The sequence below is a fragment of the Caloenas nicobarica genome, chromosome 1 (genome assembly GCF_036013445.1).
Source record: "Caloenas nicobarica isolate bCalNic1 chromosome 1, bCalNic1.hap1, whole genome shotgun sequence".
NCBI lineage: Eukaryota > Metazoa > Chordata > Aves > Columbiformes > Columbidae > Caloenas > Caloenas nicobarica.
The window spans coordinates 178,838,351-178,861,980 of NC_088245.1; the positions used below are offsets into that span (position 1 = coordinate 178,838,351).

Genomic DNA, 23,630 nt, shown 5'->3' on the forward strand with positions numbered 1-23,630 from the left:
ACTTTGTGCTTGAGTTCTGAATTATCAAACACAGGATATTAAACATAGATGACCGAATTTTCCAATGAGGACAAAAGTAACGTTTCCTATTCTTAGGAGTAAAACCTGTTAGTAAAGTAGTTACAAAGATAAAAATACGACTTCCTTCAAATTGTGAGGATGAAATATGACAATATTTATCTTCAATGACCTGTTGCATTTAATTGTTATTTTTTGAAATATTACGGCAAATATTCAATGAAACCTTTTATGTGAAGACTTTACTGAAAAAGACTTTAAAATTTGTCTGAGAAAGCTCATGGTTTTCTCCAGACTTTGTATATTTTCTTTGATAACTCATCTATAATTGTAGCTTCTAACCTTAAATATTTACATTTAACCAAAAAGTGTTCCAGGAACGGTGATTTCACATTAGTGAACATTCTGCTCTACCCTGTATTAGCTATTTTTAATATTTTATTTATATTTTAATAAATATATTATGAAGATATAAATAATTATTTTTGACAATAAAATCTTGAACCAATGTAATATCTAGATTTATAGTATCTCAACCCAATTTAAAAAAATCTCATGCTTTGGTAGTAATAAAGGACATTTAATTAGACTTAAAGAGAAGCAATATGAAACATCGGTCAAAAAATATACAACATCAAAGACATTTTTTCATAGTTGTGTCATTTCTTCATTTCAATTTTTTCTACAATGCTTTTTCAAACCTAGAAAATGCAGGTGATCAAACGTTTTCTTAAATTAGACCCACTATCCTACTGTATTTTAACTTCCTGTTGTTAGATGCTCCTATTTAGTGGATTTCATGTTTCCAAGTCAAATAAGCCGGCACAAAATTTAAGTACTGTACTGAGACCTAGATTTATATAATCATAAGTTTGGAGATCTTGCCTTTCCCCTATATGCTTTCAGGTGCAGCTGAAAATGATCTTCCACAACAGTCTCATATATCAGAAGTGTTTACATTAATTCTTTCCAAGATGCTTTACATCTAATGCAGATTGAGATATAGTCAATGTTTTATATAAATATATAATTAGCTGTATCTCACGATAATTTTATTACTATTAGCTATTTTACTAACCTGACTTGTTAAACAAGTCTTAAACACTATTTAAAACCAAGTGAAGCTACAAATGAAAAGAGTCAGTTAAAGCTAGAACTGGTGGAGGACCCAGGGTTAAAGGCAAGTTATCCTCTTGTTGTGACCTGATTTAGAATTAAATCCTCACAAAAGGAGCGCGTCTCAGCTGAAATGTGTCTGTTGTTACCGAACTAATGCAAGAAGTATGATCTCTTCCTCACGATGTTCACGTCACCCTTAAGGCAGCCAAGAATTGCTGTGTGTGTTCCCATGGCAGATGAGAACTCCCAAGCCCAGTGGCCTCTGGCTGTCATACACTCCATTTAGCTCCTTCAGCCCTCTTCTCTTCAGCCAAATTACACCACTTCTCTTTGAAAAAAAAAAAAAAAAATCTTTAAAGAATATCAGGCAGAAATTGCCGTTCAAACCTGGCACTTCTCAGGCAGGTTTAGACACGTACAGCAGGTAAACAAAGTCCACGATGGTCTGAGGTAGGTATATTCCACTTAATTACATGGAGTCTGATTTGCCTGCCCTCACTATCTATTTAAAACTTATCTAAGCTAGGCTCTCTAATCGAAAGAAGGCAATAGATATCTAAACTATGTGCTTTTAGTTGTGCTCTGAAGATTGCCTTTTTCCCTTGACTAGTCCCTTGACAGTGCAATCTTTGCCATTGTTGTCCTGTAGAGTCAGGCATAATGATTCTGCACCGAGGTGACCATACTCTACGAAGTTTTTATTTTAGTGAAATACAGCACAAGTGGGGTCTGTAGAGAATATCCCACACTTTGTGTTGCACTTAAAAATTATGTAGTTTGTGTAATCAGTACAGTACAAAACAACCTCAGCCACCTAAAATAGTTTATGTACTTGCCTATAAAAAAAGGTGTCTCCTAAATTTGAAATGCATTTCAGTGGGATCCTTGCATGTCACGGTCATTCCTGCATGCATGAAATAATATGGAGCCGTGCATAATCCAATGAGGGAAATGGCATTTTTATTTTAATTCTGATGGGTGTAGGTCATTTGAATTTGTTTCTGAATGAAAGATGGAATACAGTGTAAAAGTCTATTAAACATAGCGAAAAGCCTAATCGAAATAGTCTCTTCAGAAGACCGAGTCTGAAGTAACTGTATGTGTTTATTTCATACCAAAAAGAACTTTGTGTGTTGTTTTTATTTTTATTCTTGCCTTTCCCATGTTGGAACCTTAATGCTTTTCTTTACTAATTCTTTAGCTTTATGTTTTATGGAATAATTCAAATTTAACATCACATTTAGTGTGTTTACAAGCGAGATGCAAATAATCTTGAATATATGCATAAAATATGATTATAAGATCCAATGAAAATATTTTGTTTACTACTTATTTTGAATAGAAATGAGACTATATGAATTAAAGTAGTGATGAATAACAGGTGCTGTTACAGTTTTTATGACTGCATACTATTTTTATTCTTTTTTCTTTATCTTGCTGCATACACTGCACAAGAACTGTTATGGGACTTCTTTTTTGAGAGTTCATAAAATATTTTCATGGGATTCAAATAACTTTTCCTTTAATTCTTTCATCTACTAAGCTATCTATCTTACTTAACAAAAATTCAAACACACAGGACTGAGTAATATTTAAAATCACACAACTGCCTTGCCATACAAAGCATATATCTTCATCCCTAAATATTAAAGTCCAACACTTAGTCCTCTATGGATGTGAGATTCTTAAGTTTGAATGTACACTATTGCAGTTTATAAGTTTTGCATGGCCAAGACTAAATCTAAGCTATCTTCAGTTTAAAGCAGTGATTATTTTCATGTGAAGGGCAGGATTCCATATACCAATGTAGAAGTAGGAATATGGTTTTTTTCTGTTTTTAAATGCAGAATGTTTCAAGGTTGTCAGAAAGTTGCAAAACTACACAAAAGTATTGGTATCACAAATCTGTAAGAGATAGGAACTTAACCGTAAGATCTATGTCTACTTAAGAAAAAGGTTAGTGAACATGAAGTATATTTAAAAAGGAAAAAAAAAATGATGGGTAATGGCTGAGCAGTGTGCCTAATAATGGCAACTTTCACAGCTACTGTTCTTGTCGATCTGTAATATACAAAAGAGAATTCCCTTGTTTATATCCAAACCGTTCACTGTAGTAACCAGAAGATATTTTATTTCAATTGTCGTCTTTATGCAACCAGAAAAAACTGAAATTCTATAGTTCGTGTTAAACAGATGGTGAGAGGGAGACCCATAATGTTCTGTCAGGCTTTAAAATCACTGGATCTGCACCTTGTCCTCCCTCGTAGAGAACATACGATCTCTACAATCTGCTGTCACTGTCCAGACTGGGAAATCCACCTTTCACACAGACTTTGCTGCAGTCAAAAGTCAGAAGCTTCCAGATGTAGAAGTTACCTTTAGATGTCTGGAGTGCAGGCATTCACCTGTGAGTGAGTTACCGTGAGATCTCTTTACCCGTTTAAAGTATCTACATTAGGGTGAAATGAAGCGCAGTTCAGAAGTGCTTGTTTCTCCTCATTGACTGGAAGGGAGCCCAAGGCAACCAGCACAAATCCTTTCGGTCCAGTGAATCTCACATTGGGATCAAGGGCCTTTGGTCAGGCACAAGGACACACAGGTCTAAGCATGCCTTTGTTTCATATAATTTTATACAACACTGAAGAAAAGAGCTGCTTTTGTTTCTGTAGCTGCAATACATATGTATCTGTACTCAATGAATTATTTGTATTTCATAGCTGTAATTATAATAAGCCCAGTTAGATTTGTGGTTTCAGGTTTGAAATTTAACTTTTAAATTTAATTTAGAGTATTCATTACCACCAAAACCCCCCAAAATTGTTAATTTAAATGAAAGGGAAGTGTACCTACACAAATGTAACCAAACTTTTGGGTTAAGCTGTATACTCTTAGATAACGAAAGAGTTAAATCCACTTCAGCATATCGAAACTGTCCTGATTTTAAGCTTAACGTACGGGAAAAAGTCTGTGTGGTTAGTAACCTCAGAAAAAGCAAACATTTTTAAGAGAAAATGTCAAATTCTTGATTGCAATAACTGAATTCTTAGAGGTAGAGGATATTCTCCCTTCTCCACTCCCTTCTGCCTAGTTTTCCTCAGTTAAGATGTTTCTGGAGTAAAAATATATAAATATCTGGTGTACTATTTTTGCTCCAAAATTTTTACAAATGTCTTTAGGGTCTGGTCTGCTGAATTGTTAGTCTTAACACTGCTGGCTTATGTTGAAAATCTAGATTTGTAAGTGGTATTATTTTATTACACAAAACTGAAAATTGTATTTTTCCCATAGGATGTTACTTTGAAATTAATACTAAAATGCTTGAGATTTGCATTTTAATAAATTTACTTAGACCACAGTGAGCTGATGAACATTGGGACATTTTTCAATAGCTTTAGTTTTCCCTCTTAGCATTTAAAGCTAGTCGGGTATAGCATTACTCTTTTGAAATGAGCACTAATGAAGATGCTAGAAGAAATTTGAGAATATGACTCTAGCATATATAGTATGAGCGAGTAACTTAATTGATGAGCTAGCAATGTGTTTACAGAACAAATTCACTGTAGAAAGAAATGTCATTATGATAATTATTGTACGTAGTGTGTTTCCTAAGGGGTGATTTTAGCATCTCTTTAGAATATGGTGGCAGAAAAAAAATTTTCTTTTTTTTTTTTAGAATTGTGCGATGATAGTGCCTATATATGACATGAGAGTAACCTGTGGACATGCTAGTCTGTATGAATTTATGTACACATAAACTGCATGCTTACCTTGTGTTCCAAAAAATCTTCTCAGGTATTCTCAATGGTCTTAAATGTTTTAAGAGCATCCACAGAACTTCTCCTAATTTGCTCTCTTCTAGTATCTTCAGTTACATAGGGAATAAAAGTGGGGGGAAAAATGTGAGGCCATTTCTGAACTTCCTCTTCTGAGCAATCAAGCAGTTTCCATCACAGACTAGCTTGGTCCTGGAAATAGGTTGGTTTTTAGGATTTTTTTTTTTGTCTACAGTGAGTAGGCATCTATAATCTATATAGTTGCAAAGTACTAACCATCAGTGATTCCACACAATTGGCAAAGCTCACCCAAAAAGCAGGTTGAAGAGCACAGACTGAGCACAGAATGTTTCTGCCATGAGCAAAACTGACAATGGCTGGTTTAAAGGCAGTTCAAGTGTGTCTGCACATTTACATGTGAGAAGGAAATGCAGAATGCATTGCTCAGATTTGATTCTGGGGTAGAATCATAGAATAGTTTGGGTTGGAAGGAACCTTCAAAGGCCATCTAGTCCAACCCCCCTGCAATGAGCAGAGACGTCTTCAACTAGACCAAGTTGCTCAGTCCCATCCAGCCTGGCCTTGAATGTTTCCAGGGATGGGGCATCTACCAACTCTCTGGGCAACCTGTGCCAGCGTTTTACCACCCTCATTATAAACAATTTCTTCCTTATGTCTAGGCTAAATGTCCCCTCCTTTAGTTTAAAACCATTAACCCTTGTCCTATCACAACAGGCTCTGCTAAAAAGTCTGTCCCCATCTTTCTTATAGGCCCCTTTTAAGTACTGAAAGGCTGCAATAAGGTCTCTCCAGAGCCGTCTCCTCTCCAGGCTGAACAACCCCAACTCTCTCAGCCTGTCCTCAGAGGACAGTAGCTCTGTAGGTCTGATCATTTTCATGGCCCTCCTGGACGCTCTCCTACAGGTCTGTGTTTTTCCATGTGCTTGGAACTAAACTCTTGGCTTGTAGAGGGATGTGTGCCAATATAAACTGATACAGTGAACAACTGAACAAAAGCCTGCTCTTCTCAGTGACAAGCAATGATAGGACAAGGGCTAATGGGTTCAAGCTGGAACACAAGAGGTTCCACTTAAATTTGAGAAGAAACTTCTTCATGGTGAGGGTGACGGAAGACTGGAACAGGCTGCCCAGGGAGGTTGTGGGGTCTCCTTCTCTGGAGACCTTCAAACCCGCCTGGACGCCTTCTGTGTAACCTCACCTAGGTGTTCCTGCTCCGGTAGGGGGATTGGAGTGGATGATCTTTTGAGGTCCCTTCCAATCCCTAATGTTCTGTGATTGTGTGAAAAAAGGAATTGTGCTAAAGTCTGCCTTGAAAGTCTTAAAACCGTCATGTGAACAGCTTTCATCAGATTTAGATATACAATGTCAGCTGAGTGAGTACAGAGTTGTGACAATATCTGCAGTTTTACAGGCTGTGCCTGGCCTGGAGTTAACTTCGTGGCAGCCCATGTGCTGCTCTGCTTTGTATTAGTGACTAAAAACAGGGGCGATACCACACCAGCAATTTGGCTATGGCTGAGCAGTGCTTGCACAGCACTAAGGCTTGCTCTCCCTCCATCCCCAAAACACACGCAGCAAGGAGATTGGGAGGGGACACAACCAGCACAGCTCACCCAAACTGACCCAACCTGGTACTCCGTACCGTATGAGGTCACGCTCAGCAATAAAAACTCAGGGAAAGGAGGAGGAAGGGGAAAGGTTTGTGCTTATGGCATTAGTCTTCCCAGGCAACGGAGGCCTTACTTTCTAGGAGGTGGCTGGGCATCTGCCCGCCAATGGAAAATAGTGAATGAACTCCTTATTTTGCTTCGCTAGCACACACAGCTTTTGCTGTCGGTACTAAAATGTCGTTATCTCTGTTCATGAGTCTTCTCACCTTCCTTCCATTTTCTCCTCACCCCATGGAAAAGGGGAGTGAGCCAGAGGCCAGACAGATGTTTGGCTGTTGGCCAGGGTCAACCCACCACAACAGTAATTCTTTTTTAATGTGTTACATTACAACTTTAAACATGTTTTGAAGGGGTTAAATTTTTTTCCAATTTCCTTCATAAAGTCAGTTCCCAGATTTTATGCTTTAATGTGTCATAGCATGAATACTATTTTGTTAAATACCCAGAGTAATTGAAGAAAGAAAAGCACAAATGTTAATTCAGATAAACTTCAGCGGTCTTTGCTGTAATCTGTTGTCCTCTGAATTCTTGCACTGTTCAAGCATTTACATTTAACATGAGAATGCATTTGACCGTGAATACTACAGAGAAATAAGTTAGGCATATATTTTTTTTCTGTGTGACTGACTGGACATGTGTGTTATTATTTTAATTGCCTCTCAGGCAATCGTCTGGTGTGTGATTGTGTGCAGGTCAATGTTCTGTGAGTCCTTCAACATGACAGTTCATAGAATAATTATCCCGTCATCACACCTTGATTCATTGTTACGTTGTTTCTTGGGGTTTTTCTCTTACATTTGCTTAGCAACCAGATCACACGTCTCTTATACTTATTATTCAAGTAATCACCCTCTGCAGCACAGAGATGCATCAATTAGAGCTTTACAATGAAGTATATTGTTCTGTGTAGAATCCTCAGGTGTCAGGAATTAAAAATTGATTTTAAAGGGTGCAGGCTGCCTTCAAATGGCTAATCTGTGTTTATCTTAAACAAATAAGCATGCTAACAATTCTAAACAAAAAAAGTGATAGGTCACAATCGATAGGAAATGGATGATAAAAATATATTCTGTTCTTAAAGTGTTTAGTCTTTTTTAGAGATTTACCAGTTTACATGCAGCTCTGAAATGTCTGAGTGCTGAACATCCATTTTAGATAAGTTTTTTCAGATGCAAATCAATTTTGTGTATGCTTTATTTACTCTTGCCTATATTACTTGTAAACATTTTATGGATAATTTTCAGATTTGGGTAAATTTCACAGCAAATGATTATTAGAATGAAAGTCGAATACCCAGAAGCTGTCAAGATGGTTCAGTGATTTAATGTTGACATCCTGCAGCTTTGGCTGTAATCAGCAGACGCTCTGGCATTATCATAAATGTTTTCTTAACTGTGTCAAAAAAAAAAAAAAAAAAAAAAAAAGATTTTTCCTGTTTGGAGTCTACTGTTTCTGATCAAATTCAGTTTGGCTTCTTTTGCATAATTAATATACCATGATGATCTCTAACCATTTGTTTTTAATGTCACCTTTTGAGCTAAACAGATTTGTAAGGCTGCTTCATAAGTCAGCACAGACAAAGGAAAATAAAGTCTACATGTAAGAATCCTTTGTTTCAGTGACTTGGGAGGTCTTACTGCCTTCTGTCTTGATTTCACAGTGAGCATAGAGGGTTCGGTTTTTCAGTCTCCTTTATTTTTTCATATTTTGCTTAATATTTTCTTTCCAAGTTCCTCAGTAAGTGAGAGAGAGGCTTCTTCTGTAAGGACAAAGATGTGTTGTGTCTTAGATTTCTTGAAGTTAAAAAAATCCTCTCTTACATAGCAAAATTAACTTCTGTTAGCTGGTTATCGCTACATAGTAATTGCGAGCAATTGATTAGGAAAAGAGGAAGCTGGAAATGCTACAGGTGGCTTCTGATGTTTTTTATATATCAAAGTAGCTGCTAAGTGTCTAATTGTTAGAATATAGTGCAGTAAATATGTTCATCACGTGAAAAATGCATGCCATTAATGATGTTAAACAGGGCATTTTGAATTCACAATGATTGGATTAATTACCCATGACAATGTGTCTTGAATTTGTCTCGTAGGATAAATCAGTGATATCAGGAAGAGTCAGTAAAAGCCATCTTTAAAAAATAATTCTTCTTTCACACTCTGAAATCCTCGTCCCTTTCAAAGCAATTTGTCACACTTGCAAAGTACAGTTGTTGCTGGATGAAATGTGGAGTAGAAACATTTTTTTATATCCCATCTCTCTCCACACATGAGGAAGGCCTAGTTACAGTCCATCCCAAAGAAAGGAAATAATTAAGTGAAAGCACATGGCATTAATTAGAGCTTCATATAAACAGAGAGAGAAGAATTGTCAAAGGGATATAAATACGCATTCTTGCAGAGCAAGGGGAAGATAAATCACTTTTCTTCTGCCTTTATTTCCCGATACTTAGTTTTGTGTGAGCATCTTCTTGAATATTTACTATTTCCTGCTATGCAGTTTCAGTCCCCTTGATAACATGCTTTTGACTGTTTTCTGCAGAGCTTTGTCAGAGGGAAGAAAGGACCATGATAGTAATGCTCAAATATTTGAAGTTACATGAACTAAGATGATTTGGCTTCATCCCATCCCCAGTGTATATATGAAGGCAATCTTGGATGTTAGTTTAAACAGGTTAAACTTCTCAGTCAGGTTTTCGCTTGTGTCCTTTTGAGAAGTGGGTTGGACTAGATAACCTTTGAAGGTCCCTTCCAACCCAAACTATTCTGTTATTCTATAAAGAAGCACAGATATCTTTAAGCTGACATCAGCATTGTGTAAATATTTTTTCAATCTACTTAGTTTTTGAAGTTCTCATAAATACTTTTCCAGGTTAGTAAGTTGCTACACTCCCACTTGTCATAGCAACAACAGCATGCAGTGCTCTCTGTTGCCCTGCTTCCCTCCAGAGACTTGCTTTAAAAATATTTTAAAATAAGAGGACCCTGAGAGCCCTATGCTATTCTTGCAATATTTTGGATAACATTGAATGAAAACCCATTGTGACTGTGACCTGTGTGGGAAAGAACTGCCCTAGGACATTGGTCCAGTACCTGTTACGGGAATATGAGAAAATTGTGTGTCCGCTCAATGGTTAAACTCAGCTCCCACCTAATTTACTTTCTGCTCTAGCCTTTCATCTTTATGCTGCTCCCAAAAATATTTGCAGGACTCCGTAGATCCTAGATCCCCCTTTCCCTTAGAAGCAGGTTGATTCCTTAGGAGAGAGGGGCAACAGGTGATGAGGGAAAGACATTTTTTCCCATTGGTTTGATCTGATATTACAAAATATTCATGCTCTACCTTCAGGCAATGAAGACTACCAATACTGTGATTGCTGATGTAAAAATAGGAAATACAAATTCTATGGGTTTGTAGCAGTTATTAGGTTAGTTAGGGAATAGCTTTTAAACATTTCTGATCCGTTGTTCTTGATTTTAAATGATTTAGTGTTAAACTTTAAAGGCAATTACTAAATATAGTTACATAGGTTTTTTCAATGTTTATGCTAAATAGTAAATACTTAAGAGAAATAACGTTATTTATAACCACACTGAATGGAATCTTATAAACATCAGGTCAGTCTGTAAGACTTGCCTTGTTGTTTGGATTTGTTGGGGTTTTTATTTTCCAAAAGTAGGAGGCTTTAGTAAAAGAAGACAAATTGTGTGTTTCCTGTCTGTTTGGGTTATTTTCATCAGCATATTACTTATCATGACCCATTGCAGCTGCCAGTGACTTTCCTTTGATGGCAGCAGTCCTTATGCATATTCCTGAAATTCTTTATGAAAGTGTACCTTGAAAGCAATATTCGTCTATAAGTAGATGCTATGCAGACAGGTTTGGAGACTAAATATGTCTACTGCTCGAAGGCATTAGTAGCAGTTTAGAATGCAGGATCTACATAAATTATCATTGGCTGAACAGAGGATAGTTTTATACTATGGACCTCTATGTATCATGTCACAGATCACTAACTTGTATAGTCATCATTTTTGAGTCTCTGTTAACTCTAAAGAGGGTTTGCAATGGCAAGATACAAAATACTTGTCAATAAAGTAAAAAAAAAAAAAGAAACCACATTATTTCAAGAATTTAAAATAGCCTAAATATGTTACCTTCCAGTTTTATCATTATAATTTCCTGATCGTTTCCTGACTTCAAGAAGACAAAAAGTAGATGTTTATTCTATTTGTACCTCGGGAAAAAGCCCCTAAACCCCTAGACTGCCTAACATTTCTGACCATTGCCTGAAGACCCACTGCCACTGGGTACCCATGTAGATCAATATTTCTCTTTTCAACCCCCTACATCACAACATAAATAAGAAGATTAATTTATTATTTATTAATACTAAAGTTACACCAAATTATTAATCAATTTTGAAGTTAAGAGACACACTTCTGTTTTTAAGAATTATTCAAAACATGCTCTAAAAATCAAAAATGACCAATAGGTTTCTATTTTAGACGTTTCCATTTTGCATTTTTCTAGAAACTCCCAAACGTGCTTTCACTTGGGGAAAGATGCGTGAGAAGACACAGAATAGTCACTGTAATTCAATGTGAGATAAGGAGGATACCAAACTCCTAAATCTGAATTAGCCATCAAACACCTTCAGAGGTTTCTTCTCTTGCTTACATAAAAAACCTTGTGTGACTTCTGTCAGTAGTCTGATCCAAGCTTTTGTTCTCTTTTCATCTTGACAGGCACTCAAGACTTTCATTTAAATCCCAGTAACTTAAAGTTGCATCTCTTGTAACAAAAGTCATTCCCATATTAGAGGTGAGAATATGTAAGTTTAAACAGAGAAATTAGTCCTAACTCAAAGCAAATGCAAAGTACATTTGGAAAAGACAGGAAAAAGATTGAATGGAGTGATCAACAGGAGCTTAAAGTAGCATTTGAGAAGGTGTGGGTAGGCAAGAAATTAGAAGAATTTTGAAAGGCTTTGCTTTAGGGCCAAGTGAAAAGGAGCTGGTCCAGCATAGTTCCTCTCGTCACAAATTACTTTGCTCACAGTTTGTAACTGATTTTCTTTGAAATTTAGTCTCTCTAATTCCTCTATGCTAGCCTCACTTAGTGCTGACATTCTCTACTCTTGCCTATGAAATGAACAAAATAAAACTATATTTACTGTTTCTGGAGACTTTGTCTAATCTAAATTGATCTTAGCGATTAGTGTTTATTCCTTGTGTTTCGCACCATATTTAACACAAAAGTGAAGAACAGCAGCAACTATTAAATGAAATGTGCATTAAAAAATATATTTTTAGATGTTCCAAAAAGCAGTAACACTTTTCCATGCCTCATTGATTATTGTCTGCTTTAGATGAGTCAAGTTGTGAGCATTTAGCCTGAAATACTAAGGTATAAGAAATTACTTATCAAGCAAAGATCATTTGAGTACAGGTACCACTCCTTTAGGTGTTAGGGCTGGGGCTGCAGGGTATAACTGAAATAAATCATAACAACACACAGCACTCCTTTAATATTTCAGGGACATTCTCCAATCCTACCCTTGTCAGTCACAGAAATTGTTGAAAAAATATGAAACTAATAAAAAGTAGCAATAAAAAATATTTAAAGTATTTTCCATTATACTATCCAGCAAGGACCTATCCCATTTTTCATGAGTGATGCTATGTAATAGAGACGGACCTTCTAGCAATAGCAGTCTTTCATATTATGTCTAAATTCTGCTTCTGGGTGGTAAGGCAGGCTTTTAAGAAAGACGATTTGGTCTTGTTCTGTTCTTACACCAGTGCCAAGGTCTGGGAATGGATTTCAGAAGGCCAACTTTGGGCTGTATAAAAGGCATTAAGGAAAGATGGGTGCCTGAAAAAACTCAGAGCTTGCAACTGTCCAGTGTCTTAGACTCTAAGAAAAATGGGGGGTCAGTGCAGGACGTGAGGCCCTCATTTCATACTTGAGAGGAAAACAAGACTTAATTATTTTCTTGTTGGTATTTCTGATAGTAGAAAGCAAAGAGTTTGCAATGTAGAAGTTCAAAATGTCAATTTTCAGAGTAGGTGTAGTTTTTAAATTGAAAAATTTAAAATAGGGCATGCTAAAAAGACAGATGAATCACCTTATCTCTAAGGTATTGTGGTGGGTTGGTCTCTGGTTGCAGCCAAACTCCCTCCCAGCTGCTCATTCAGTTCCCCCTTTGGCTGGTTGGGTCAGGGAGGGGAACAGCAACAACAGGGGCAGGAAAGCTCATGGGTCAAGAAAAGGACAGGAGATCACTTACCAGTTCCTGTCATGGGCAAAAGAGTCTTGACTTCGGGAAAAGTAATCTATTGCCGATTTTTAATATGTATATATACATAACTACTGGTTTGAGTATTTGCAAACAAAACCAAAATGAAACAAAAAGAATCAAAACATCGAGAGAAAACACACTCCTTGTGCTTTCTGAGGCTTGGCTTCACTCCACACCCCTCTCCCACCCCCTGATTATCACAGCAGGTGACAGTCCCATCAGTGAGGCAGCTAATGGCGTAAAGGGGTGACAGACTCAATTGTGCCCTGTGGCGGGTCCTTTGGAGCCCTCTGGAACCAGCTGTGTCCAGCATGGGGCAACCCCTGGCCTCTCCTCACAGAGGCCCCTGCAGCCCCCCTGCTACCAAAACTTTGCCACCTACACCTGATCCAGCTGTCTACTTTAGAGCTAAAGCTACATGCAGCTGAAGTGGGAAATCAGAACCTCCACCTTGTCCTGAACTGAAAAACAAGAGTCCTCAGAACATCTGCCAAGAGTGGTCATATTCAGCCTTTCAAAATGAGAGTTCGAGTAAATCTCAACCATCTGAAACATCTGAACATTTTGCCCGGTTCATATCAGAAAAAAACAGTTCACACTTCGAAACTGTTTTGCTGTTTTCCTCATACCTCCAGCAAAGCACCAAGATGCTTTATATTGATACTTTGGTGTCAGCAAAGAAACTTTAGGAACAACTTCAGACTAGCTTATCAAGGGCTTCTGTTTATTTAGGTGGAGTGTTTGGGGGTATACACTGATATCCTCACTGATGAGGATGTGACCATCATCCAAATATACTTGTTAAGGCTGCACTGGGAAGTGCGTGATGGTGCAGTCAGTGTAATTTATGGAAGATGGACGGGATTTCCAGACAGAGACTGGAGTGCTGCAGGCATTCCAGCTGTGTGAATGCTGTACAGCTGCATCCAGAACCAGCACATCGCACTGCTGGCAGAAAATACATGCTCTTTTCCGCTGGTGTTTTGCTGGGAAAACGCGTGAGTGCAGCACAAATGTGGTGGTGTAGCTTTACCTTGACTTTCAGTTCCACACATCAGGGACAGGGAACCAGAGACAAACTGTGGCACCTCACTGGGGAGCCGGTGGTGGGCATTGTAGCTTGGGCTGTTATTTTTTCTAAACCGAAGCCATTTGGCATGGAGGCGTGCCCTCAGAGTATCTTCTAGCACAGGACCATCATGGCTTGCAGTGTAAAAATAATTTGCATTGGTGGGAAGGTTGATATGTGTTGTCTTTGGAAAATCTCAGCATAGACATAGCTTCAGGAATGTGATATAGCAGATGGAGCACAAGCCAGAGAGATCAGAAATATTCCACTGGGTTTTTGAGCATTTTTCCCTGTTAACTTGGTAAAAGATGTAATGAGGTTGTAACTGCAATTGTTCTTTCTTATGTTATGATTTTGTCATGCCCCACATTGAGATTTATGACTGTAATACAAGCATATAATGCCATGTAATGCAGTTCTCCTTATTGTATTTGCAACTTTATTTTTCAATCGGTGTACAAGTGTTTACATAAAAACTGAATTTGTCATTAGTATCAAGACTTTTATTGAGAAACTATGCCATAAAATAAAGCTTTTCAAAGTCCTTTTTTATTTTCAATATTTATTAATCATTCTTTAAAAATCTGTGTCTCTGCTTTAGTGAGTCTCTTGCAATCATTGTTGTTCTCTGTTAAAGGTAAGATAACAGGATTATGCAGGATTTTAAAATCTCCAGCTGATTATATTTTGTTTCCCCGAGTTCACAGCAGGCAGGTCTCATACTACTGGGGTTTTTTTTGTTGTTGTTCATATGCCAGTGCACAATTTCTTTTTTCTGGATAGATTATAAGCATATCATTTTAAGTTATTCTATACTAGGACACTGTTTAAACTATGGAAATCTATTAAATGCAATTTTCTGTCAAGTGAATTTCCTGACCATTGCTCTTAATCAAAGTAATTTTGAAAGGCTTGTATCTATGCAATAGTAGCTGTTTGGCTCTAGGTTGTAGGACGATGATTTCAAAATGGTTTTGATTAACAGCCCTGTTCAGGAAATTCCTATCTGCAAAAACTGAATTTTAATAGGTCTGAAGGACCCACAAGAGTTAGATATTGAACAAGGGAAAGAAAAAGATTTAAATGTCATGGAATCTGGACACAGAGACTTTAGTGTACAACGCAATCTCTGCCTAACCTGTGCCTGGAAACATTCAGGAGCAGTAACGTCAAAACTGTTATGAGTAAATGTCTTCTCACCCCAGTGTTTAGAAAACTTACACGTAAATTCAAAGTTTTTGCTTTTTTTTTAATCTGCGTAGTGATTGTTATGATACAGGTGAATGACAGTTTTTGACCGATAAAAGTGACCAAACATTCGAAACTTGTCTCAACTACTTCTAATATATACAGCAAATTCATAAGTTCTGTCTTTATCCAGTGATTTTTAATGTCTGATTTCTTTTTTGTCTTGCTACTGCCGGAAGGTACATCTTACTACAGTAGGTGGACAAATAGTGCATCTCCAGAAATGTAAGCTTTCTTCTTAACAAGACTTCATGTAGAAGTGCCTCTCCATTAGTAGTTTTATTTTAACCTTCTATAACTTAATTATATTAAATTCTTTAAAAGTGTATTCAAACCAAGGTGTGTGTGTAAATACATTTATTTTATTCTGCAATTTGTTTCAAATATAGTTTACTGCTAAAAGCACAAACCAAATTTTTGTGTGTCTATGATGTGATGGTTCAAAATAGTTTAGGAAAAGTCTGATAATGTATGGTTTGTGGAGTTTCTGTGAGTGCTCTTGTTCTAAAAACATAGGTTTAAAATAGTGGCAAATGTCACTAACCATCTCCTTGCCGTTGCAGGCAGCCACATCAAATATTGCCTTCAGAAACAGATCAAATTCCTGATTATAACTGCTCATGGGTTTTTGCTCTCCTTTCTATAAATGTGCATTCCAAAACTTAATTACTTTGATGGTTCAAAAGGTTTTAATTTCTAACAGAAATCTATTAATGGCTGTTTATTCTTGTGCTTGCTTTGTCAGTTAATCTCAACTTGAGGCTTTTCTTGAACGTAAATAACTATATGTTTTATAGCCTTTATCACACTGAACTAAGGAAGTCCAGCTCTTCTACTGTTGTGATCAAAGTTACATGCTAACCTGCAGCAGCTTGTAGACATGTAGTTTTAAATTCACATGCAAGGTGCATTGTTTTTTTAAACACCGATCTCAGCAGTTATAGGTTGAAAATGCACTTCTTTGGTTTTACCACTATAGCATAGGATTTGAGGGAGGTGCCGTCACAATCCCAAGTCAAGACAGTGAAATGGATGTGGTACCAAATCACCAGCACATGCAAGTTTTGAATCAGTGCGTGAAGCAGTACAGGGTGTTTAAGCATTTGAGCTTAATACAAATTAATTCCTGCTTGATTAAAATTAAAAAAATTGGCAGTGTAGACATTAATATTTCTGAGGAATTAGTAAGACTTTTCACCATGCTAGTACCTAACTAATTTTATACTTCGACTTCTGCGGAAGTGATCTTTCGCTTTGATAAGGAGAATGCCACCAGCCACATATATATACCTCAAGTATCGCAGCAGTTAATTCTTTAGGTGCTTATTTACCACAGTGAAATCTAAGACTGTAAATAAATATTTGTCCTTTTTGAGCAGACCTAGCAAAGCTGGGTATTTCCAAGTGAGATTCCCAACAGCCAGTTTACAAAGCAGGGAACTTCCTCCCTACACATCTGCTAATATTGGACATGCATTTGGGCATAGCAATGCTACATGGAGCAGTTCTTCCTTGGTTGGAAGAACATACACAGTAAAGATGCCACCTGATTTAGGAAGCAGCTGAAATAACTTGAGATAATAAAACTGAATTTAGATTAAATAGTGTGCCCAAACCCTCTTTTCTCTTCTTTTCTCTTCTCTTCTCTTCTTTTATTTTCTCTTCTTCTTTTCTCTTCTTCTTTTCTCTTCTTCTTTTCTCTTCTTTTCCTTTCCTTTCCCTTTTCCTTTCCTTTTCCTTTCCTTTTTCTTCTTTTTTTTTTTTAATTGACACTAGCTGCTCAGTATTTTTGGTAGCATGGCTGAGACCAAAGTGTTCTCATTATTTAGGAAGTGATGCTAATCGCTAGCATAAAGTGTCATGTACTAAGAGCATGACACTGTGATTTTTGCAGTGAATCGTGGCATCTTCACTGCAGAGGACTTAGAACAGATGAAATAAGAAACTGGCCAGTGATTAAGGCACTTTCCTAATCCCATTTCCCATTTTTGCAGGACCCCTCAGACTGAAAGACTCTGGTCCTTCAAATTGAATGCTCCACTCACAAGTCTATGCCTAGAAAGTCACAAACATCAACAGGATTGCTGCTGTTTTAAGGCATGGGGGGGAAGACACAGCTGTACTCAGCTTTACTCTGTCATTATCCCCATGCAACAATACCAGATTGTGGGCAGCAAGTTATGGGACGCACCTTTCTGCAAGGCTAAATCCATTACCAGGATTCAAAGCGGGACAAGATAGGTCCCAACATCTTAATAGCTATTGGGCAGCAGATCCTTTCTTGGACTATTTGCTGTTCTAAATTTCATTCTAAGGCACTTTACTCTGCCCAAAACTGGGGAAAATGTTACTGGATTTTACTTTGAGGCCTCAGTTCATAAGTGTTCACCACCTCTGTTATTCGGTCTAGTTCATCATACCTAACTGATCCTCATGCTTGAGGATTTTGGGGCAAAGACTCCACTGAACTGCACAGTAGTTAAAATTCAGTTGTTGGTACACTTGAGAAGCTTACTTTCAGTGCCTAATTTATTTTTGCCTTTTCTAAAGTCCAACACCTATATATAATCTCTGATTATATGACAATATGTTTTCTTCTACTTAAAAAAAAAAAGTATTGATTTTCAAAACACCACGTATTTTTCACACTGCCCCTAGATTGAATGTAAACAAAAAGCACTATGGTACAGTTAGTATTTTTATATTGATACAGGTAGCCTGCAAATACGTGTTCAGAATCAATAAATACAAATATTGAAGTAGAATGGGATATTTAAGAGTGTACATACCAGGGATATTTTAATTACATATGATGAGTTTATTCTATGTAATTATAAAGATGTGTTCATACCAAATCTTTGGCCTTCTGTGATTCAGGAAAACTGAAATGTGTACTGCTGCATCTTCAGGGTCAAATTATTTTGTATGGTATAAAATGGAAATTATGTTTTTCTGCTAAATGCAAAATTTGGCTATTAGCAAATTTTAATTAAGAGTTGTTTATCTGATTTAGGAGATGGTAGAAAGAAGGTATTTATTTTCCTCCACTTGCCGAAAGGTGATCCTACTTACAAAATTTGCTGAGATTGTCCAGGAAAGTGTGTAGAATCCTCATCCATCACCGAGAGCTGCTGGTCAGGGAATGACAGTGCAGTAAATATCTTCAGCAGCTGCCTTTTAATGTACAAGCTGTTTTCGGTGGGAATTTTCAGCACTCACATAAAACACGCTGTCATGAATGACTGCCTGTGCTCCAGAGTCATTACTGTTGGGATGATGGAACATCTTTCAGCGAATAACCAAAAAACTTTAAATGTCATGTCAAGTTTGTTGAAGCCATTTTCAAGCCTTGCTCAAGGTTATATGAATATTGAGCACGCCTGTTCTTAAAAAAGTTTGAAAACTAATCTGTGAGAGGGACCACCCAGATGTTGGTTTTGAGAACAGTCACTTGGTTGGAGCAGGGGGACAAAAAAGAAATCTGTCTGTTAACACGTATCGATCCAGCAAAGCTCCTGGTTTTTAACTGAGTGGAACTTCTTGTGACAGTCAATGCCAATAATGTCTTGCAAAAAAGTAGCAAGTTATGCAAATTCTTAAAATTACTTAGCTGTCTAAAAATCACAAAGGAGAGAAGAATTATTACAATGGATTATTGAATAGAGGAAGATTTTTTTAATACATTTTAAAATTTGAACAACTAAAAAATGGGTAGAAAATGTAATTAACCACGTAAAACTTTGGAAGACACTAAGAAGCGCTGAGTCTCTTTGACTCCAGTTAGAAAGGAGGACCCTGTCAGGCTCTGTGTGTGATTTTGTATGATGCTAATCTAATGAAGTCATGTGAAGTCTGTATCAATTCCGAGGGACCAAGCCCACTGCTTTTGAAGCGATAGTATTTTTTGTCTTGCATCCTTGGCAATCATTACCCTTTCTAGTATGTCAACTGCATGCAAAATTTTGTCTGATCAAGAGGTCTCTTTATATTACAAAATATCGAAACTGAATATTTTAATAGTGAAACGAGGTTTATTTGTTTTATCTTCTGCAGAGAACCAGAAAGGACAACTAGAGAAGTCATGTTCGCACCACAGTATCAGTTTAAACTTGACAAGAAGCCCAGTCACCAAAGAGGTTACCTGTGATGTGGAAACAAGTTCTTCTGCAGCGTGGAACAAAGCTGTTGGGAGAAAGGAAGCCTGTCACGGAGAAGGCAACAAAGACAAGAAAACAGATCGTATCGGGTCTCCTTCTAAGGGAGAAGCCATTCCAGAAGTAGACGCTCTCCTAGCAAGACTACGAGCACTATAGAATAATAATATGAAGGATTAAATCAAAGCTTAAAACCAAGCTATAATGGCCTGCGTCTTTAAAGATGCGCTAATTTTCTATTATTGACGTTACATACTTCTGAGTTCCCAGCTTCTCTATGGATGAATGCTCTACTTCTAAACTGTTTGCAAGACCATACAAAATGATACTACAGTTTTGCATAATTGCAAGATGATTCTTATTATGTTTTTACCTACTGAGCATATGAAAATTATTGAAAGAAACAAATATTAAGTTATTCCAAGGCACAATCCTTTTAGTGGACAAACTGCTAACTACATGTTTTGAGAGCTTCTCACAATAGGAATATCTTTAAAACATTGTTAAATCATCATGCCTGGGAATAAGAGTCAGTAAGTAACATCAAAGATATTATATTTTCTACTGCAATTGCTATATATAAGAGGTTTTAGCACCTAAAAAGTCCTTATTATAGCATCCTTTGCAATTATAGTAATAGGAAATATGTATCATATAAATCAGCCATGTTCCAGTTTGAGTTCATCAAAGAGCACCAAAGCTTTCTGCATTATATATGTATTTACAAAATGGAAATCCATGGACAATAGACAAAATCTATGCAAATAATATACTTTATGTGTGATTAATATATCACTGCTGTTAAGCTTAGTTATGATTATTATATCAAAATAATATATAAAATTTCTGTGATTGCAAGGTTTTGCAATTGTGTCCATAGTGGGGGAAAATGTCTTCACAGTTATTTACCAGTGTAATTTTTTTATCTTTTCACGTGTGAGTTAATATGTTTCTATAAAAGGAACATGTAATGGAAAAGGTTTTTACAACTGGTTTTTCACAAGCTCATTTTCCAGTAGCCCCTATAGTTGTATTTGCTGGCACAATAGGAATCTTGCACATAATTGCATCTCTTCTATCCCATTGTCATTGTATATTGTTACGTGTTCGCTATCGTATTTATTAATTGCACATGATAAAGAATCACTACCTATTTTACCAAGTAGGAAGCTACGATTATTATCTTTGCTCCATTATTTAAAGCTTCCTTCTTATAAGAGAGTATTATGTATCTAATATCTTTCTTCTAAATTACTCTATTTTTCTTTACAAAATGCTGAAAAATATGTCTTTCAGTAAGAGTCAGCTACATGAAACCAGTGTTTCAATGCTCCCGTACTTTTTATATCCTTCTTAATGTTGCCTTCGTACTTCCTGCACTAAACATTAATAAAGTTAATTAGAACTTGGAAACTGGGCCTGTTAATACATACTGCATGGAGGGATTTTCAGCCGTCATGGGAATCAATCTCGTGTTTCTGAGGCTGTTGTAACTGTCATTATACACTCTAATTACATTTCCGGCCTTAGCTGAAAAAAATAAGAGGCATAAACAGAAATATGCAGAGAAAGCCTAGCAGACAGTCATTTCTTCAGCTCTCCTTTCAAACAACAGGCAAAGCTGTCATGCAAGGGCTGCCTTTGGTAACTTGAAATTGCATAGAGTAACCACAGAATTGGGGCTTAATGCACCTTTAGTGGATGGGTAGAAATACTACTACTACTAGTTGTTCCACTAAGGTCGTCTGCACCTCAGCTGTTAAGACTTACTACCCCTGTTTACAGGACGAGGTACAAGTTACTATCTGCAAAGTACAATATGCTTGACTAAAAAAAAGGGTGTCTCAAACACAAAGAAAATGCATGTTAAAGAAAAAAAAAAAGCCATTTACTGGATGTCCTCTGTTGCTGAGAACGTGCTAAAATAAAAGGGGTAGGAGTTGAGAACTGTCTCTGAAATATTAGCAGGATGACTTACCAAGTTAAGTTGGAAGTACAAATTCATTTTCCTGAACACAGTGAACTTGTTCATTTGAATTAGTGGGTAATAGTCCACAAGAGAAAACTGACTGTCCAGGACAGCACTGTGTAGTTGATCGAGCAAAGAAAAGTTACAAAACTATCTATCTACTGAAAATTCCAATGAACAAAATGCTACTAGCAGCCTAGCATCTTCTGATTTTAAAATAAATATTTACTATTAAATTATAGATCTTAAGCTACCTCTTCCTACAGTTTGAGAAGCTTTTAGAAAAGTATTCCAGGGCTTTTAATCTTTCTAAGATATTCTGTTTCTGAATTAATCCTTTCAAGCAGCTGTCAAGTTAATTCACAGTTTCTCTTGTATGACTAGGAGAATAAAAAAGCCATACAACTTGTTAGAATTCATGTAAATACAGCATGTAATTTTTTCCCTTTAAGTATTTCTTTGCACCATCATTACTTAATGTATTCAGAGTTCAAGTACCCAGTCCAGTTGAAGTACACAATAAGTTTTCTTTCTACTTTTCATCTTTCTTTAACTTCCCTTAGAAGTAAACAAATACACAGGACATTTTTGACAGGAAAAAAAATGCTTGTATTGCCTAATGAGTTCAGGTAAATATGTTTGAAAGTATTACATTTGTATTCTATTTCTATGCTTTTATGTTTTTATTAAAGTATAAAACTCAGCCTCTAAATTATGCGGAGTAAATTGTTTTAATAAATTTTAAAATTATTTAATTTATTCAATTTAAAAATTGAATTAATTCAATCTAAAAATACTTAGGGTAGACCTTTAATGATGTGTGCTAGTTATTTTTAGTAATCCGTCTTTTAGTAAGTATCAAGTCTATTCCCTGAGCTGAGGGATTGAGCTAGATACCACTTGTACTAGATATTGAAGAAGGTTTCACATACTGTGCAAAACTCCCTCTTTCTGTAATTCACACCTGAAAATTAAACCCTTATGAAAAGAGCTTCCAGATGTCTTCAAACATCGCTGTTCAGATAAAAGCATTTGAAATAATCTTGGAGGTACATTCCACTGTTCCTTCTGTCCCTGGGCAGCAGGCAAAAGGCACAAACACCCCTAGCTTTTCTTACCAGTGAAACTGTGAAGGTCTAACACATCTTTTTTTTGATTCGTCACGCTCATTTTAGATGACTTTTTATTTCACTCAGTGGAAGGATTTTGATTACTACATCCATTTTTACTCTCTATATACACTGTATTATTCATGGTGGTGGTCTAAATTCATATGCAGCACTCTAATGTTTTGACCTTACCAAGATAAGAACCTTTGCGATCAGTCTCTTCAAGGTGCACGCAACCAAGCCTGACACCCGGCTTATGGACCGTAGGTAATGTACTAGTCCCTGTGAACCCAGAAGGAAAAACGATGGTAGCAACTTTATTACAAACTACTACAAGAGCACCAGGAGGTGTTGGCTGCCTTGAGATGTGATACTGCTCTGAATCAGGCACTAGGGGCAGCGACCTGAAAAAATTGTGGTTGCTTTTGGTTCCCCGTTAGTTACGGCGATGCTACTGCTTAGGAGACTGAAAACAGCACAGGTTGGAAAAAAACAAAAAAAAAAAAATCTGAGATACAATTGTTACAAACAGCTTTCCTCCAACACACAATTTTCCTTGTTTTACTTCATGTGACCAATCCTCAACCTGGCCCATCCAAAGTCACACTTTCCAGAACTGAACGAGTTAATGCTGAGCAGCTTGAGGTACTCCAGCTCTTTAAGCCTTTATAATAAAAGCTTAAAAAATAAGGCATTTACTGCTAACACTTTTTCCGCATCCATTTCTAATGAACAGGACCAAATTAAAATTTTTACACTAATCTTTCCAAGACTTACAATACTCGGCAAGTATAAAACAAATGGGCAACAAGCAGGGGTCGATAAACCCCAAGCTATGGCATCTAAAACATTATAATAAGCAACCAGGGTCAAGTGAAAGAGCTGGGAAAAAAAGCAATTACATGACAACATTGTTTTCTCCAGAACAAAATAAAGTGTTACTGTAATATTTTCTATTTTTTTAATGTGATGTCTGGGTTTTACACAACTGAACTGCAGCAGAAAAATCGCTTCATTTAAAAGTTTTGGGGAACTGTTTGTCTAGTTTATGAAATAAAAATTATTAGACCGACTGCAGATTGTATCGGTTTTCAGTCTAATTTTATGCCAACATTCCTATATGTAAGAAATTCTAAAATTAGTCTCTGCTGTTAAATTAACTACGCCGCCAACTAA

At 36.7% G+C, this 23,630-nt stretch overlaps 1 protein-coding gene across 1 annotated transcript in view; it reads left to right on the plus strand.

The window, feature by feature from the left end:
- DIAPH3 (diaphanous related formin 3) overlaps window positions 1–19,535 on the plus strand; it is a 203,793-nt gene extending 184,258 nt beyond the window's left edge. Inside the window, exon 26 of the mRNA XM_065631897.1 lies at window positions 19,276–19,535. Coding sequence (XP_065487969.1) covers window positions 19,276–19,535 — 260 coding nt within the window. The remainder of the gene's footprint in view (window positions 1–19,275) is intronic.
- The last annotated feature ends 4,095 nt before the right edge of the window (window positions 19,536–23,630 follow it).